The sequence below is a fragment of the Sebastes umbrosus genome, chromosome 18 (assembly GCF_015220745.1).
Source record: "Sebastes umbrosus isolate fSebUmb1 chromosome 18, fSebUmb1.pri, whole genome shotgun sequence".
Lineage (NCBI taxonomy): Eukaryota > Metazoa > Chordata > Actinopteri > Perciformes > Sebastidae > Sebastes > Sebastes umbrosus.
In genome coordinates, this window is record NC_051286.1 from 5,908,313 (window position 1) to 5,925,649 (window position 17,337).

At 40.6% G+C, this 17,337-nt stretch overlaps 1 protein-coding gene and 1 long non-coding RNA gene across 2 annotated transcripts in view; one reads left to right on the forward strand and one right to left on the reverse strand.

Annotated features, from left to right (window-relative positions):
• Window positions 1-14,293, forward strand: part of LOC119476735 (disks large-associated protein 2) — a 110,621-nt gene extending 96,328 nt beyond the window's left edge. The window contains exons 7-13 of the mRNA XM_037750217.1: window positions 1,109-1,165; window positions 6,383-6,741; window positions 9,086-9,171; window positions 9,256-9,677; window positions 10,668-10,759; window positions 12,703-12,855; window positions 13,850-14,293. Of these exons, the coding sequence (XP_037606145.1) occupies window positions 1,109-1,165; window positions 6,383-6,741; window positions 9,086-9,171; window positions 9,256-9,677; window positions 10,668-10,759; window positions 12,703-12,855; window positions 13,850-14,065 (1,385 nt within the window). The 3' untranslated portion in view covers window positions 14,066-14,293. The remainder of the gene's footprint in view (window positions 1-1,108; window positions 1,166-6,382; window positions 6,742-9,085; window positions 9,172-9,255; window positions 9,678-10,667; window positions 10,760-12,702; window positions 12,856-13,849) is intronic.
• LOC119476736 overlaps window positions 1-17,337 on the reverse strand; it is a 115,103-nt gene that overhangs the window by 88,265 nt on the left and 9,501 nt on the right. Inside the window, exons 2-3 of the long non-coding RNA XR_005204096.1 lie at window positions 12,678-12,831; window positions 1,067-1,222 (exon numbers count right to left, since the gene is read on the reverse strand). This is a non-coding gene — a long non-coding RNA (uncharacterized LOC119476736). The remainder of the gene's footprint in view (window positions 1-1,066; window positions 1,223-12,677; window positions 12,832-17,337) is intronic.

Consider the following 17,337-nt stretch of genomic DNA (forward strand, 5'->3'; position numbering starts at 1 on the left):
CACACTGTACTGATAATAAACCAAGTTTAATACTTGAATATTGAATATTTCTTCATATAATATCCAAAGATTGGAACATTATTATTATTATCTCGCCATTTAAGACCGTTAATTGGAACAATTTAAATCGGTTTTCATTAAATCGTGAACTTTAAAATTTGATTTTCATATTTATGTTTTAATGATGTCTGTTCTGTGTCTTATGTGTATAATAAGATAAGGTGTAGCTGTCTGTTTTTAGATTTAGATGATGCATGTTATGTCATGCCTGATAAGTAAGGATTTATCTTTAGATAATGGTACATGGTCAACATATTAGGGCAATGCAGATGGGCAAACATTTCTAACAACCTTGGCAAACATTGATTTTTTATTTTTGCTAAAAACAATATAGCTGATTTCCGTTTTGATTTCCAGTTTGGTCCATTTTGGATGATCTTTTACCACTTACTTTATTATACTGTGATCCTATTGGTTTTATAATGCAGTATGATGTTTCTGGACAACATTGGCAGCTCCAACAGAAGCAAAAGGGAACAAGTACAAAGTCTAGACGAATAAATATTGAAATGTCCTTGGCGATAAGATTTGTTATAAGGTTGAGGCACCTCCTGGACAATTGTTGCCTATGAGCATTGCCCATCAAGTTGCAAGTTTTGTCAGTGCCATTAGAATATCGTGCATTTTGAGACAGAAACACAGCAAATGCTCAATAATGACAAACATTTCCCCTTTTTGTCTATATGTGGTGAAGCAGTGTTTGACTTTGTTATAGTAGGACTGTAAATGTAATTCACTCATATTAAATCATATAGGCCAAATGCACTTTCTCCAAGTGCATTCAGCTCTGCGTATTCAACATTGATGTGGCCCATTTATAACACTGTAAATTGAGCATATCTGTGTTTCTCTCTCTCTGCCTGTTACTTACTGACTTACCAACTGGATAGGCATAAAAGAAAACATTCTGTAAATACTTTTCAATGAGCTTTAGACCTCTTGGAGTTAGTTGTGGTAGGTATAGAAAGATGAGTCCCTGTAGGATGTGCATTAGTGTGTTCAACACCTGCATTTGTCGTTTCTAACTGGTGTCGCTTGCTCCTTGCAGGGATTCAGTTTCGTCTCCCTACTTCCTGCAGTGTGGACCGCGCTCAGCCTCCTCCAGGTACCAGTCCGTCTCCATCTCATCTCCTCCATACTAGCAGCACTTTATCTTTGCAAACTACGTTTCAGTTGCAGTCATACATCCATGGGTGAGAGAGAGCGAGAGAGAGAGAGAGCGAGAGAGAGAGAGAGAGAGAGAGAGAGAGAGAAGTGAATATGAACAGGTGTTAAGTTGAAGTCTGTTCCCCCGTCGAATAGTTTTTCAGTCCTGCAGCTCCGCCCTCAGTAGTTAGTTAGGTTTTAGGTAGGGGGGAACTCATATCGACGGGTAATGTACGGGCTGTTAACACAGAGGCTTTTTTTATCGTTTCACTGTTCATACAATATTGTCTCTTTCAAAATATTAACTAAAAATGAAAACCTATGTTAACATTATGTTGTGAGAATCAAACAATCACCCCATAGGACTGACTTTTTCTGACGAGCAGTCAATTGATTAATTAGACTATACCTAATTGTTTAGGCAATAACGTTACTCTGCTGTTCCCCAAACGTTCTGATATGATGTTCACTGTTGATTCACTGTGAGAGTTGATGGCAAACAGAAACATCAGATAGTCACTGACATAGACTGTATATGGTCAGTGAGGACAGGGAGGAGATTAGATGAGGATAAACTGTAAGAAGGCTGGTTAATTTGTGTTTGGATGGGGGCTGATGATGTGTCAAAATGCCTGTGTTAAAGGCAGAAACTACCAGGGTCCTCACTGTTTACTTGTAATACTACAAAAGCTTTTAAGCCGAGCAGCAACACTATTTTATAGCATGACATTCAGGTCCATTTAGTCTTGGCTGCACCTCCAGTGTGTGGGTCTGTTTACTGAACTGCCCGGTGCAGCGGTGCTAAAGCAAACAATCAAATTCAAACACAGCCGGGCCACAACTGACTACACAAGAGGACAGGATGCCTCCCTGGACTACTATATTAGCCAAACTTTCAACTGGAGTATTTCAGAGGAAAACCTGCTGCACAGTAGCCCTGCAAATTCAACTTTGTTGAACACTTTTCCTCAACTTGCCTTTTTTCATCTTCTCCTTTTTTTGTGTTCAAGGGCTCTTACTGTTTGTTCAACATTATTACTTAGACTGTAGGTCTTCATGTAGCTGAAGAGAGCAGGACAGGTCTTGTGAATGCATCGATTTTTTGAGGCTATACTGTCAGCGCCAGTAAAGAAAAGGTAACGCCTGCACACTACTCCATGCCACAATATTTGTATTGACTATGTTACGATCCTGCTTGAATCTTTGTCAGGTCAAAGTGTTTGAAAAGGTGGAAACCACGTCCATATTTATACATAAATCACACCAATAGGCAAACAAGCTCTATGATGGCAGGTGTAGTTCATCCAAAACACTAGCGTGATAAAAACATCCACAAACAATTCACAATTTGATGAACAACAGCAATACAAAAGCCATACTTCTAAATATCAAACATGTCATTTGATGTCATATTCATCATCTCATATATCAGAAAATCCATCACCTACAAAAATATTACATTACATTGAGGTAGAGGAAAAAGGAAAAAATAAATACTTAATACTTGTACAATAAATTGGGTTTTAAAGGTCCCATATCGTGCTCATTTTCAGGTTCATACTTGTTTTTTGTGTTTCTACTAGAACATGTTAAATGCTGTAATGTTAAAAAAAACTTTATTTTCCTCATACTGTCTGCCTAAATATACCTGTATTTACCCTCTGTCTGAAACGCTCCGTTTTAGTGCATTTCAATGGAATTGCAACGGAATTGCAACAGAATTGCATTGCCTGGCAACAGTTTGGGTCCATGTTTACTTCCCGTCAGCTGATGTTATTTACATACACTGCAACCAGGAATAAACTGGGACACATTTAGAATGTTTACGTTTAAAACCGTGTAATGGTCTAAATATTGTATATTTGTGACATCACAAATGGACAGAAATCCTAACGGCTTGTTTCAAACGCACAATTTCTGAATACGGGCTGTGTGTATTTCTCCGTATATTGAGCGCTTCGATACTTTCACAGTATTTATAAAGCACTTAAACCTGCTTAATAATATAAAAGACATGAAAATCTTACTTTTTACAATATGGGACCTTTAAAACACCCTTCTAAATAAGTTATCTAAATCAAGTCCCAATGTGGAAAAAAAGCACACCTGTATAATGTTTTTTTTTCATTCTGAAACCTGAAACTAGATATAAGGATGTTAATATAGACACTCATAAATCCCAGTACTTGTGAAATCCCTTATCTTAATCCACTGATAAAATCCTGTATTGCCCAGGTAGATCTCTAAGGGGGCTATGTTCAGTCTATAGGAGGACATCTGGTGTCCAGTCAGTGTTATTACAAGACATAGTGATTTTTCTTTTTCCTCTCATAAGCTTATCATGTGGTGATGTGACAGCCCAAAAGGAGTCAGCAAATTAAATGTTCTCACTAAACAACATTAACCTAAGCTGCAAATAATTGTGTAATCACACCCAGCACATAAATGTAGGCGTGTAAGGGCTACAAATGTGTTGTGAAAATGTCAATCCATTTAGGCAAGCATAAAGTATATGAATGAAGAGCTGTGTAGTGCTGACTCATCTTTCAGTAAGATGATTGGCTAATTGAGAGTCTTATCATCACCCTACTGAGGGAGTACAGTCACATCCATTACCTCTGCAAAGGGACCATGTGACTGTTTGTTACCAACTTAGTGCACATTCCCACTAAGTCTAATGTTGACCTTTCATGTAGCGCCACCATCAGGTCAAACTTGCAGTTTTGAAACAAACAATCTCCTGACTCACTGGTTTTAAGCACAGTATTTGCTGCTGTTCACAGTCATGCTTTCAAAGGGGGGAAACCTTGTTATTTGTGACATTTTCATGGACACATTAGCTGATAATAGAAGATAATACGTTCTGTAGTTCGGGTAGGTAACATCTGCAGTGTTTCATCTCTCCAGAGTAAACAACAAACTCAATTTATCAGTTTAATTCGGACTGACGGGAGCAGTAACTCGGCCATATAATATAGAATATACTGTACTGTATATATTATAAATGTTGACATAGGATGGATGTCTTTAATTAGAAGGTGAGGTTCCAGAAGAAAAATAAGTTAGGCATATGTTAGGGCTGAACGATTTAAAAAAATATATCAAATTGCGATAATTTGACTGATATTGCAATGGCTATATTAGAGGGAATGCTAATTTTTACATCATTATTCTCACTCTCTCATTTTGTGGGGATCTGTACCAAATAAAGAAGTTTTCTAAAGTCTGTAGAATATGATGTGTATGCCAGGTAATCTCTGCAGCACCACAATATTTAATTTAAAATGCTATTTCGCCTTTAACAAATATTGCGTCTCTTGTGATTTGAAAATTGCTGAAGGCCATATTGCGATTTAGATACAATTTCCATTAATTGTGCAGCCCCAGTATATGTTTTACATGTCTTTAAAAAGATTATAAGGAAGTGAGGGTTTAGATTAATGTATACATCATTTCTACTGCAGTTTTATGATCAGATATCTCTGATTAAAAATATAATTTGTTATTTGTTAAAATGATTAAACAGTGAGAATGTTTTAGAAAAGCCATGGACATAGAAATAAACTATTATTTTCACATCGTGATGGTTGTGATACCACATGATAATCATGACAAGATACTGGTGGTAAGGAAATGCAGAGGTTCATGTCACTCGATCTGTATCTGGTACCGAGCAATCTGTAACGTTTTCAGCTTTGAAAGTAAGTCAAATGGGTAGAATGAGTATAAATAGAGTGTGTGGAGTTGCGTACTGCCTGAGTCACCGTGCTCTTTTCATTTCGGTATCCACCCACTGTGTCTTGCAGAACTGCAGCCCCTTCAAGTTGGAAGGAAGTCAAGTCTGTGACTGGATTTAGCTTAACAGAGTTCCCTGTGGTTTCTTATTTCTTATTGCACTTAATTACCTGTAATCCAAAGTGGTTTATGTGTGTGTGTGTTTGTGTGTGTGGCGCTCTGCCTGCACCTGTTTGTTTTGTTGACATAATCATAGAGGTGTTCATTCAATTACATGTTTTATCATTGAATTCATAGTTAGTGGTGGTGTTTTACTGGACTGCGTTAAATTCAGAGGTCTTTCTAATATAGAGTTTAATCGATTAGTTGTCAACTATTAAATTAACCGCCAACTATTTTGATAATCGATTCATCGGTTTGAGTCATTTTTAAGAAAAAAAAGGTAAACATTCTCTGATACCAGCTTCTTGAATGTAAATATTTTCTGGTTTCTTTCCTCCTCTAAGACAGTAAATGTCATCTTGAGAAACACTGATCAACATTTTTTACCATTTTCTGACATTTTATAGAGTAAACAACTAATCGATTAATTGAGAAAATAATCAACAGATTAATCAACAATGAAAATAATCATTAGTTGCAGCCCTATTGTAATATTCTGCACCCCTCATGTATATAAATAGGGAGGACAAAAATATAATGTAGTCCAGTACAACACCACCTTTAACTATGACCTCAGTAATAAATTGAATTTACACATTTCTGACCAGTGAGCTTCTTGCCATGTTATGGCAGGGCTATTAATATTGGATGGATTATATTAGACTGTACAGGCGGACCTAATAAAGTGGCCACTGAGTGTATATAAGTAATACATGAGGAAATGAATAGGAGGCTAAATGCATTGATCTGAAGCACTATAGGGGCCATTCTAGGATTTACTTTATGTATTGCAATCTCTTAAAATGGAAAACTTCATTTACCATGTAAAAAAATCCATGAAGATTTGTCTGCTTAGCAACTACGTGTTAAGTCAGTGTTTTATCATAGCTTTGAAGAAGAAAAAAAATGATATCCAGCGAGTAAAGCTGGTCTGTTTCCAACTCTGCTGTGAGGTCCATCTGGATGGATTACCATCAGATTCTCATTTGCACTTAAAAGAGCAAATCTTTCCCATAATCCTTCATCGCACCTCCCCAATAAGCACAGACATATTACAAAGCTGCTGTTGCTTTCCATCTTACTGACATTTCCCTGATGCCTAATCTCCCATCATGCATAGCTACGACGCTCTTCTATCACACACTGTGTGATCCAGGTGAACTGCAGCACTTGGCCCTTGTCAGCTTTTGGCCACATTCTTTCATTTCTCACGTTTTATTTTATCCTCTACCCTTGTCTTGCCTTGTCCTCGTCCTCTCATCCTGCTTGTGCTATCCAGCGGTATCATACCCTCCCAGTTACAAGAAGACTCCACCTCCTGTGCCCCCGCGCACCACCACCAAGCCTCTTATCTCTGTGACAGCCCAGAGCAGCACAGAATCCACCCAAGATGCCTACCAGGAGGGCAGGATTCCGCGGGGCGGTCTGTGGACCACGGATAGCCTCGGTCGTCCTATCTACAGCTCCATGGACAGCCTGGACAGCACCAAGGCGGTCACCATGGCCATGGAGTCGGCGGCGGGCAAGAGGCATTCGTCTTTGGGCAGCCACACCTCGGTGCAGACGTGCGACAAAGCGGTGCTGGTGTCCAAGGCCGAGGAGTACCTCAAAACCCCACGTTCCTCTATCGGGATACAGGTAACAAAATGCTGCTCTCTCTCTGCAGTCTCACTACGCAGCCTTCATGCTAATGACACCAATCTCATCTGTCTCCTTCTATCTAGTCCTGGCTGAAAGGATAATTTCTCATTTGGATATTCACAGTGTTAATATGTATGAGAGCTGTCCTGTGAAATCAAGTCACAGTAAAACCATCTCTCACAGTTCTCAATAACTTAATTCAAGGGTGCCCAAACTTTTTCCCTTATAGGGCCAAAACTGGAACTCAATGGTGGGCCACGGACCACAAGTAAACACCTATTGTATTGTATTGTAAAGAAGTTCCCCTAACTGAATATTATTGTAGCTTTTACATAGTTAACCCTATAAAACCCACCAGGCTCATTTCTAATCATACCCAATTTATGCATTTCCAAGACTGTTTAGGGACCCCAGCATGCAGAAATATTCAAGTACACCATTTTAGAATAGGCGCAAATTTATACTGCATGCAAAAAACTGCATGTTTTTTGCCCCAAACTGCATGTGATTATCATAAAGTGGACATGTCTGTAAAGGGAAGACTCGTGGGAAAATGGCCATGCCAGTTTTTCCTTGCCAATATTTTACCTAACTGTGGAGCTTTATTTAACCTACTTGCCAACAAGCTAGCATGACATGGTTGCTTCTAGTTTCACATGATACCAGTACCTAACTCTAAAATCAAACCTGATGGGGCCCCACTTTGGGCAGCCCTGACTTAAATCAACCAAATACACTTTTGTTTTATTAGATCACAACAGGCATATTTGTATGTACTGTAGTGTTTCAACTGCATTGCAGTCATTGCACCATTGGATTATTATATGACAATAGGATTAGATTTCTTTATTAAAGACTCCCTCTATGTCCACGTCCCCAGGCAGACTTCACAATGCTGAACTACACACATGTGCAAATTAGTTAATCCTGTCATTTTTTTTGGCATTACAAATTCCCAAATGTACCAATCTGTGTGAAGTACTCTACGAGGTTTTGGAGGCTTGTTGACCTTTACAAGTGTCAGGCGGTATTACGTGCAGCAGTAATGAAGAGTACAATGAGGATCTCTCTCACTCTCTTTGTTCTAGTTTGTGATCCGGGTGTTTAACCTGTTAAATTCTTCTTGAGCTAGCTGATAGCGTTGGCCTGATAATATTAGAGCCCATACTTGAACAAGTAGCTCCACCGCAAGATAAGGATTCTGCCTTGTGTGCCAACTGTCTGACTAACTTAGGTAGCTCCTGCATCTCCTGGAGGAAAATGCCCTCAGTTGTTAGCTCCGACTTTGGAGGTGACTGTCTGTGTGTGGACCATGTTGTACCTGCATGTCGCCCACAGACGTCTGAGCATGGTCCTGTTGTAAAAGTAGCTGTTTAGAGTGGAAACTGTACCAGCCATAACCCAGCTAGTTGATGATTCTATTTTCAGTTTCCTTCGTACCAAAAACCTGAATAAGGTTGAACTTATTATACTACTCATTAACATCCATACAACTACCCACACTGCAGTTGTACATTTGGCAGCTGGAGCTAAGGACAACCGAATAAAACATTTTTAGGCGTCCAAAAAGGTTAAAATTAACTTTCGTGAACTGAAAACACTAAGACGAAAACACAGACAACTCCCAGACCAGACAACGCCATGGTAGCGACCGGTCAACCACAAGGTAGCCACGCCCTAAAGCATACCCTGCTTTATGGTCTATTTGACTCTAAATGGGATCATAATTTACTAAATGAACATCATGCTGTATTGAAGAAGATTTGAAACTAGCGATTGAGACCATAAACTCATGTTTACAATGTTTACTGAGGTAATAAATCAAGTGAGAAGTAGGCTCATTTTCTCATAGACTTCTATACAATCAGACTTCTTTTTGCAACCAGAGGAGTCACCACATGATGGCTATTAGAGAGAATGCAAGTTTAAGGCACTTTGGCTTCACCTTTCAGACCCACAGGTGCTGGTTTCTTACAGTTCCTAACTGTCAGCCTCTCTTATGCTCCTTGTTTAGCACTGAAAGACACCTGTAGGTTTGAGCAGCATCATTGCAGGCCTATATGTGTCAAACAAGCTGTTTTGTAAGTTTTTGTAACATATGTTGTTAATAATAAATAAAGAGCACATTTTATGAATCGTTAAAAGCCGCAATCAGAACCACCACACCCACCAATTATACTGCGGGCTAAAAGACAATCTTCTGAAATAAAGTCAGAAATCTAGTCAACATATAACACATTTCTAAATGTCAAGCTGACATTTTGAGGGGTAGACATGAGTCTGTACTTTAATCATTTCACTTGTGAATAACGATGATTTGACAGTTGTCTGTATTCACCAGGTGGAAACTGTGACAGACTCTGAGACTGAAAGTAAAGGCATTCCTCAGTTCCACTCTATAGGGATCCAGGTGGAGGATCACAAACGGTACGTGGCTCAGACAGAAGAAACAGTGTCCATGGTCAAAGTTAAGTACATTTAAAGTTGCGTTTTTTTTGTCTGCAATTTTAGGCATGGGAGGTTCAAGCGCTCCAACAGTGTGACCACTGCAGTACAAGCAGACATGGAGCTGGAGGGCTTTCCCTCAATGGAGGACAAGGGCTTGCAGTTCGGCGGCGGCTTCGGTCGCCACTCCGAGCCCAGCACGCCCACGCAGTATGGGGCCATCCGCACGGTGCGCACGCAAGGCCTGTTCAGTTACAGGGAGGACTACCGGCCTTCCAGCGGGCCCCCCAGCCCGCAGCCTGAACCCTGGCTGGTCGAACCCAGTCTGGAGAGCGTGGAAACGGGCCGAGTGTCCCCCCTCCGCAGGGACGGCAGCTGGTTCATGCAGCTCCTTCACAACGAAACCAAGCGGCTGGAGGGATGGTGCAAAGAGATGGAGAGGGAAGCAGAGGAGCATGACCTGACAGAGGAGAGTGAGTGTCCTGAGGGTAACTACATTGTTGTCTGAGGTCACTGCTTTTATGATACGTGCTCTACATACTTGCCAACCCTCACGATTTTCCCGGGACACCTGGTTTCTTTCCGGAGTCACAATTCTCCCGTATTTCTCCTGATTTAAAAAAATGTCACACTTTTTTTCCCCCCTTTTCATTATCACAACCTGTTTCTGGCACTGTACAGCGTCTATAAGCTCTACTGTTTCCAGCTGGACGACAATACATCTACACCAAATATAGTCCAAATAAGAGAGCAGTCTATGCTCGCGACACAGCGCAGTTTGAGCTCATGTTTGAGCTGTGCTCGCCGCTGGGTTCAGTGCACATCACAGCGTGCAGCACCCAGAGAACGAGTTACAGAGCGCGGTGGTGCCGTTGACGCATTGTGTCTGAAATGGCCTTCAGTGAGTGAGAGACGGAGAGAGAACTGGAGAGTACTAAGAGAAAGAAATACTCAAGCAGGCGCAAAAAATTAATAAAAACTTATGAATATTAGTTCATGCCAGAGATTCATACAAGTTTATGCCAGAGGGGGAAATTATTCTGTTTTCTTTCCTGAGAATTAAAAGGTAAAATTAAAAGTTTAATATAAAAATGCTGTTGCAGTGTACTTCGTAGGTTATCATTTTGTTATTTCAGTCTTTTAAAGTCACCAAAATGCAAGAAAAAAGTCTCTGAAGCTCATTTTCTTTTCTGGGGGACGACCCCCAGCTTTGGTTTTGAAATCCTCCATTTTTTGAAGGTCTCAAGATTGGCAAGTATGGTGTTCTATGATAACTTTGTTGCAGTATGTATAAAGTGATCATTCAGAGTATTAACTGTCATGTTGACTATGAAAACACAGAGTCGTGATAGGTGTTCTGTGAGCAGATTGGATCCTTGTGAATGCTCAACATGTTAGCATTTATCAAGCTGTCAGTGATAAAACCAGAATCTCTATTTTTCTGTCTCTCTCTCTCTCTATGTGTGTGTGTCCACCAGTCCTAGGAAAAATCCGGAGTGCAGTGGGAAGTGCTCAGCTACTAATGTCTCAAAAGTTTCAGCAGTTTTACTGGCTATGTCAGCAGAATCTGGTGAGTAGAATGTCACGGTATCGACCTACATGCTGTTAATGTGTTACATGTAAAAACACAGAAAGATCAGGGGGTAAACTTGTTGATGGGCTTCTCTTGCTCGGCCTGACGCTGCACTTGTGCGCCTTCCAGAAATAGACCACAGAGATCAATAGCGAAGCAGTCCCTCTGCCGCTATTGACCCCACAGCAAACGAAAGGGGAATTCCAATAGGAAGCAGCACCTGTGTTGAGGCTATCCATTAATACACATTTGAATGAGAGTTTGAATAATGGACCGCCACACTGTCTCCCTGTTTAGCCCTCGTGTCACGTCGACTGGAAACTCACACCTTTTCTAATGCTAACTATCCACAGAGTCAGCATATATCAGAGGGTGATAGTGTCATAATGTTTCTGCAGATACAGTCGAGAGAGACAGGCACTTAATCACTAACGCGTAGCTAATTTTCTCAATGAAATGCAAAACCTTGTGGAGGTGCTGCTCTCGCTGCCTGTTTTGTGCATTTGTAACTCGGTGTGTTGCTCTGTTTTGGATGGTTTTTGGGCCGCGCTCGCTCCTTCTCTCTCCCCGTAGATAATAGGATGATGAATTAAGTCTAACATTGGTAGTGACAAGCCTTAGATTGCCCTGAGCTTTCAGACGTGTCTCTGAATGAGAGAATGACTCTGTTTCCCTTCTGGACGGAGGGGGAACTGCACGACGTGTCTATAAAAAGCTCCAAACGTGCTTTGAAGTTTGACATGACAGACCTTTTCTTGGTCTGAGATCACACTCGTTCTGTGTTTGCCGTCTGTGGTAATGAGCACACGTCTGTGTGTGGCTGGCTGATGAGATTTGCAGTTGTCACAACATCAGCCAACTGGGTGCAGCAGGTATCATGAGCAGCAATGCACCACAGAAATGCAGCAACGTTGAGCACCAGATTTTTGTCATTTAAATTCTACAGAGTAGTGATGATTTTGCAAAATTACAGTACAATAGAATAACAATAAACTTCTTTAAAAAATAATTTACACAAACACCTGTGCTGACAGTAATTTGTGCACACTTGGTGTTTGTACAAAAAGAGGACAAATGCATATCATTTCCCTCCCACATGAATTCAGTCATCACTGCATATGACCGTAAAAATGACCTTTAATAATTAATAATCATTGTTGCTACATTGAATAGACTAATACTGCTGTTATAAAAAGATGCAATGAAAGGCAGGTTCAGGGAGTCAGTTGAGGTTATGAACCACTGTTGGTGCTGTACTGCCACACAGTGGTGGGAACGGTGAGGTGGCTGATGTCCTGAAAGTAGGCTGTAGTTTCCAACATAGACACTGGTGTAATGTAACAAAGTAATAATATTTTTTGATACAGTACTTAAGTATTTTTTGGGAGTATCTGTACTTTACATGAGTTTTTATATTTCTGTCAACTTTCACTTTTACTCCACTACATTTCCTAAATAAAATGTGTACTTTTACTCCGATACATTTCCCCTAAGCATGTTCGTTACTCGTAACTATTGTGAGCAAGCAGGTTTGGCGAATCAGTGATCCTAGCCTGCAAGTTACATCATTCATGTGATGGGTACAGTACAGAAAATATCGGACACTTTTACTCAAGTAATATTCTAATAGGTGACTTTAACTTCTGCTAAAGTAATTTTCTGGTTAGATATCTGTACTTTGACTCAAGTGTGGCTTTCAGGTACTTCATCCACCACTGAACATAGATTTAGTAGTTGTAGTGAAGTGTTTTTTTGATTCTTTGTAGCTTATTTGTTGCTTCTTAATTAAAGTTTTTAATATGATACAGGTGGTATAATGCTGGTTCAGGACAGCTTCTAAGTTTGTGATTAGTGTTCAGTAATCCTGCACATAACAAAGACGGGAAATAATTTCACTTGAGTATAAAATACTCACTTTTGGTGCTCCGCTGTCTCTTCAGGACCCCAGTGCCATGCCCAGACCCACATCTCAGGACCTGGCTGGATTCTGGGACCTCTTGCAGCTTTCCATCGATGACGTCACTGCCAAGTTTGATGAGCTGCAGCAGATCAAGAGCAACCAGTGGCAGCTGGTGGAGAGCCCAGACAAGAAGGTATCACTGGTTAATATGTTCCTTTTCATAATAGTTAGTCTTAATGGACTCCAGAACTACATTAACAACATTTGCCTTCCTTTTTAAACACGTGAGCTCATCGCCTGCTTTCGGTCTGTGGTAATGTAAGGTCAAGTAGTGAAGCCTGCTTTTCACCTGCATTGAGTGACATCAGAGCAATTGCACTTAATAGAAATTCGTAGATTTGAGATTTCCTGTTAACAGACTAACAAATGGGTGAAGAAGAAGAAAAAAAACGGGGGCTACATTCCAAATCTATACTTTTTCCTTTTACTTTTAGTACATACTGCAGCTGCCCTTACAAAGTACAAAAACAAACAATATGTTCAAAACAGGCTTTTGACAGTTTTGACAATCTTTTGATTTTTATAATTCTTTATACTGACAGCCTGGATATACTGGTATACCATTCATAGCTTTTTTAAAAACCTGATTTCAAAGTACATAGCATAAAACATTAAGAATATCAAAACAATCCAGTTAAATCCCCACTACCCAAGAGCTGAAATAAAAGCACATTTGTAAGAGTGGTGCTTGTAGATGAAGCACATTTAGATGGTAATGTGGTGTTAGAGATAGACCAGCTCCTTCAGGGCACGTGGATAATTGTCTTCATGCTACAGTTGTAGTTGTAAGAGACTTATTTACCTCCAGCCGTTAATGGGCACATTGCGAGCTCCATGAAGCTGAGCCCAAACAGTGACACAGATGCTCGGTGTTGAGCTTCTCTCCTTCAAGGCAAGCACCGTTTTTACACCGACGCCAGCTTGCCAAGCAATCAGAAAAGCTTCCCTTGCATTCAAAAGCTTTTGTACATTAGTGTGTTCAGATTTGTAGGTCGTACGGGTGACATTTTGCAGGTAAATGTTGCACAACACTCTTTGTAAAAGGTAATTCTGGCTACACAATCAATTTATAGGTCCTGTAGTGTTTATAGATGCCTTTTTTTAATCCTGTCATTCTGTACCCTAAGGAGCGGAAGTGGCCACCACCTCTGCCAAAGCGGCCGTCCAAGGGGCGTGGCGGGGTGATGCGAGAGCGCTCTCTGGACCTTCAGGACCGCCAGCGTCAGGAAGCCCGCAGACGCCTCATGGCTGCCAAACGAGCGGCTTCTTTCAGACAGGACTCAGCTACAGAGAGGGCAGACAGCATCGAGATCTACATCCCTGAAGCCCAAACGCGGCTTTGAGGTCCACGGATTCATCCTTGTCCACCTCCGCCCCAACACCAGCTCGTGGCATCACATCCAGTCCGCTGTCATCATCTTGTCACTGCTCGTCCACCTTTTTTTTTCACTATCATCTGTCGCCATTCTCTGGGTTGTCCCTGTTGAAGCTACACTAGGCAAGATTTCAGTCATAAATGCGTCCGTTTTTATCAATGTGGCACTGCCGTAGGGAAGAACGCCCCATCTTTCCTGAGTGAGAGGACAGGTGAGTCAGGTGTGGACAGTCGTTCTCCAACAGAAAGTCATAAATAAAATATTTAAAATGAAGCTCAAAACTGAGAAAACTGGACACACCAGCATTAGATCTTTTGCCTCTTTCCCTTTCGGTATTCTTCTGTTAAAACTAGATCGGTAAACATGAGCCACAAACACGTGAAGTTGCCTAGTGTAGCTTTAAACCCACAAGGGACTCTTTGCACCACGAGAATGAGCTGCTATACCCCAAAATATACATTTCACCTCAGCAAGATTAATTCAAATTAGTGATTTATTTGGTCATATTGTTAAAACTCTTCACCATTGTCGCCATTGCCCCGCTGTGAGTAAGGGTAATGCTATACCCGCCACATTCGAAAGGAAACACAAAGTGCAATTTTTCTAGAGTTTCTCACCAGCAACAATGGTCTTGGGCTAAAGCACCCTGTGTGAAGGAACAGCGGCAGCAGAGATTGATGTTATCATAGCAAGGTGAAAAAGACTTTAATAAAAAACAGGTAGATTATTATCTAACTGCTGAAAAGAATATGCTGCAGGGATGACGCAGCCCAGGTCTCACTCCCAACTCGTCAAATGACGCCGATTGGGCAGCGCCCCTCAGCATCGGAAACTGGGCTTTCAACTAACTCCAATATAAACCCACCCATTATTCAACGGTCGTAGCAAGTGACGTAGTATTAATAGCGTGAGAGTCCGTTCAGGGCAAAAGGGGTGGCGGATGGGTCAAAAAAGACTGGACATTCAACCAAAAGACCGCTGTTCAGGGCCCGTGTGAAACTAAAAGTAACGTTGACTTATTTTGTCACGTCAGTCGTTAGTCATGTGACTCGTTAGTCCCGCGACTCGTTATTGTCAGTCCTGTGAGTCACGAGTCGCTAGCCACGTGAGTCATTAGTCAGTGAAGTAAACGTCAGCGACGACCGTTTCCTAACCCTAACTAAGTGGTTGTGTTGCCTCAACCAAACTTCCTGAGAAAACTGAAGTTTATTTTGAAAGGATACTATGCATGTAACAAGGGCATATTGACGCACCATTCCTGGTCCATCCAAAAGTAACGTAAAAGGGATACCCCGTGCGTTGGTATCCGATGCCGAGGGGCACTGACCAAGCGGCGGTATTTGGCGGGTTGGGAGTCAGAATGTGTTGGGATGACCTATTTTGGTAAGCCAACCAGGAAGTTAGCATCACCGTGGGTTCCCTCGACTAAAAGCCAACAGGATTTTTCCATTGGATTTGGATTATTGCAGAAAATAAGATCTGTGGCAAACAAACGTTTATGATACTTTGTTCAGCAAGATAATCTTCACAAATGAACACCACTTTTATGATTTTTGAAGCAATCGCCAGAAGTAAAAAGCTAACGATAGGCTATAAACAAACTACACCACGGTTGCATAACTTCACGTCACCACCACTAAGCTAAAGATGGACTAGAGCTCGGCGCGTTTACAATTTGGAGTCTAATTTAGCCACTTGTTAGCAATCACCTTTTTTAAGACGTAAAAGCTTAAAAATTCACAAGTAGGATATTTACTGACGTAATTTATGTTGCAGAAATAAACGTTAAAATCTCTTCAGCTTCTGTTAACCACAGATCTTATTTCAGGCATCTAACTAAAAACCCATTGACTTCCAGGCGAGGGAACCGGAAGTGCTAAAATGCTAACTCGTTTACAGGTTTTAGTACTCATTCCTGTAGCACTCTATACAAATAAAATTATTTTTGATGTGGTTCAAACTTCACACACAGTCTTTTCTATGGAGGTGGCTAACACCTGGTACGTTGATTGATCAATTTCCTGCCCGTTTGTGGTTAAAAAGTCAAAATAGAACGGTATTAAAAATGTCCGACAGCATGTCTGAGGTGCTGCACAACTACATCATCCATCCATCTTTAACCAGGCATGCTGCAGCTGCTGACCACTGTTGCTGAATGAGATAAATGAAAATAAGGCTAAAAAAAATCCTGGACCATCATTCCAGAATTTATCCATTTCCATTCATGTAACACCATCCCTTCTTAGGACTACACATTTTTAAAGCTATGTACGTTATCTGCTGCTGGATACATTTCCATTGCAGAACAAATATGAATTATTAACAAAAGACAGTTTTTGCGCAGCCTGGAAGAGGTGACCGTATCAAACAATGCATTTTGCACCTTATAATATTCATGTTTGTATTTCCAAGGGAAATGTAGTTTATGAAGCTCATGTGATATTGTTGCAGTTGAATTGCAAGGACAGATATGGAAAATTTACTACAGAATTTCATGTTACTCTATAGGTCATATAAAATGCACCTCGTATTGTTTAATTTTCATTTCTTTCTGACGGCATTCAGGCCTCTCGTAATTACAATATTGTGATTCTAACACTTTTAATTATACTTACAGTATCTATCACATGACCAACATCACAATATACATTTAGTATTTATAGTTGAAACAGTTGTGGGTTGATTTGAGTGCATTCGTCTTGCTAACAGAAACCATTATCTCATAACATCCAACCTTTTTGTTCCAAGTGGGGCATAACGGAAACACTTCTGTTGTTATTTTTGATCTGCTCATGTAGTCTAGGAAAGACAGGTGCAAATGACACTTTAACAATATTCAGTTACTATAGTAAATGGTGCTGCTTTTTACTCTAAAACTGTTGTCCTTTACCCAGTCCTATGTGCACGCACACACACACTCAAGGACTTTTTAAACAGAGATTTATTAACATGGTGCCCGTTGTCTCTCCGATGACTTGTGGTAGATTGTGACTTTAGAAAAGATCATCTTTGCAATGCCCTCAGTGATGTAAATGAGGAGAAGGTTTTTACGGTTTCACTTCCTTTCTAAACATGCAAAGAGGTCGGTGATATTTATGTATCACGTGGGAGAGATTACAGGCTTTGACATTCCACCAACCTTAAAGTATAATCTAATATGCCCACCCTGAGCCAAGGGCATACTGCTATAACATACTGTCCATATTTTATACCACAACATCTGCAGTACATGATTCATC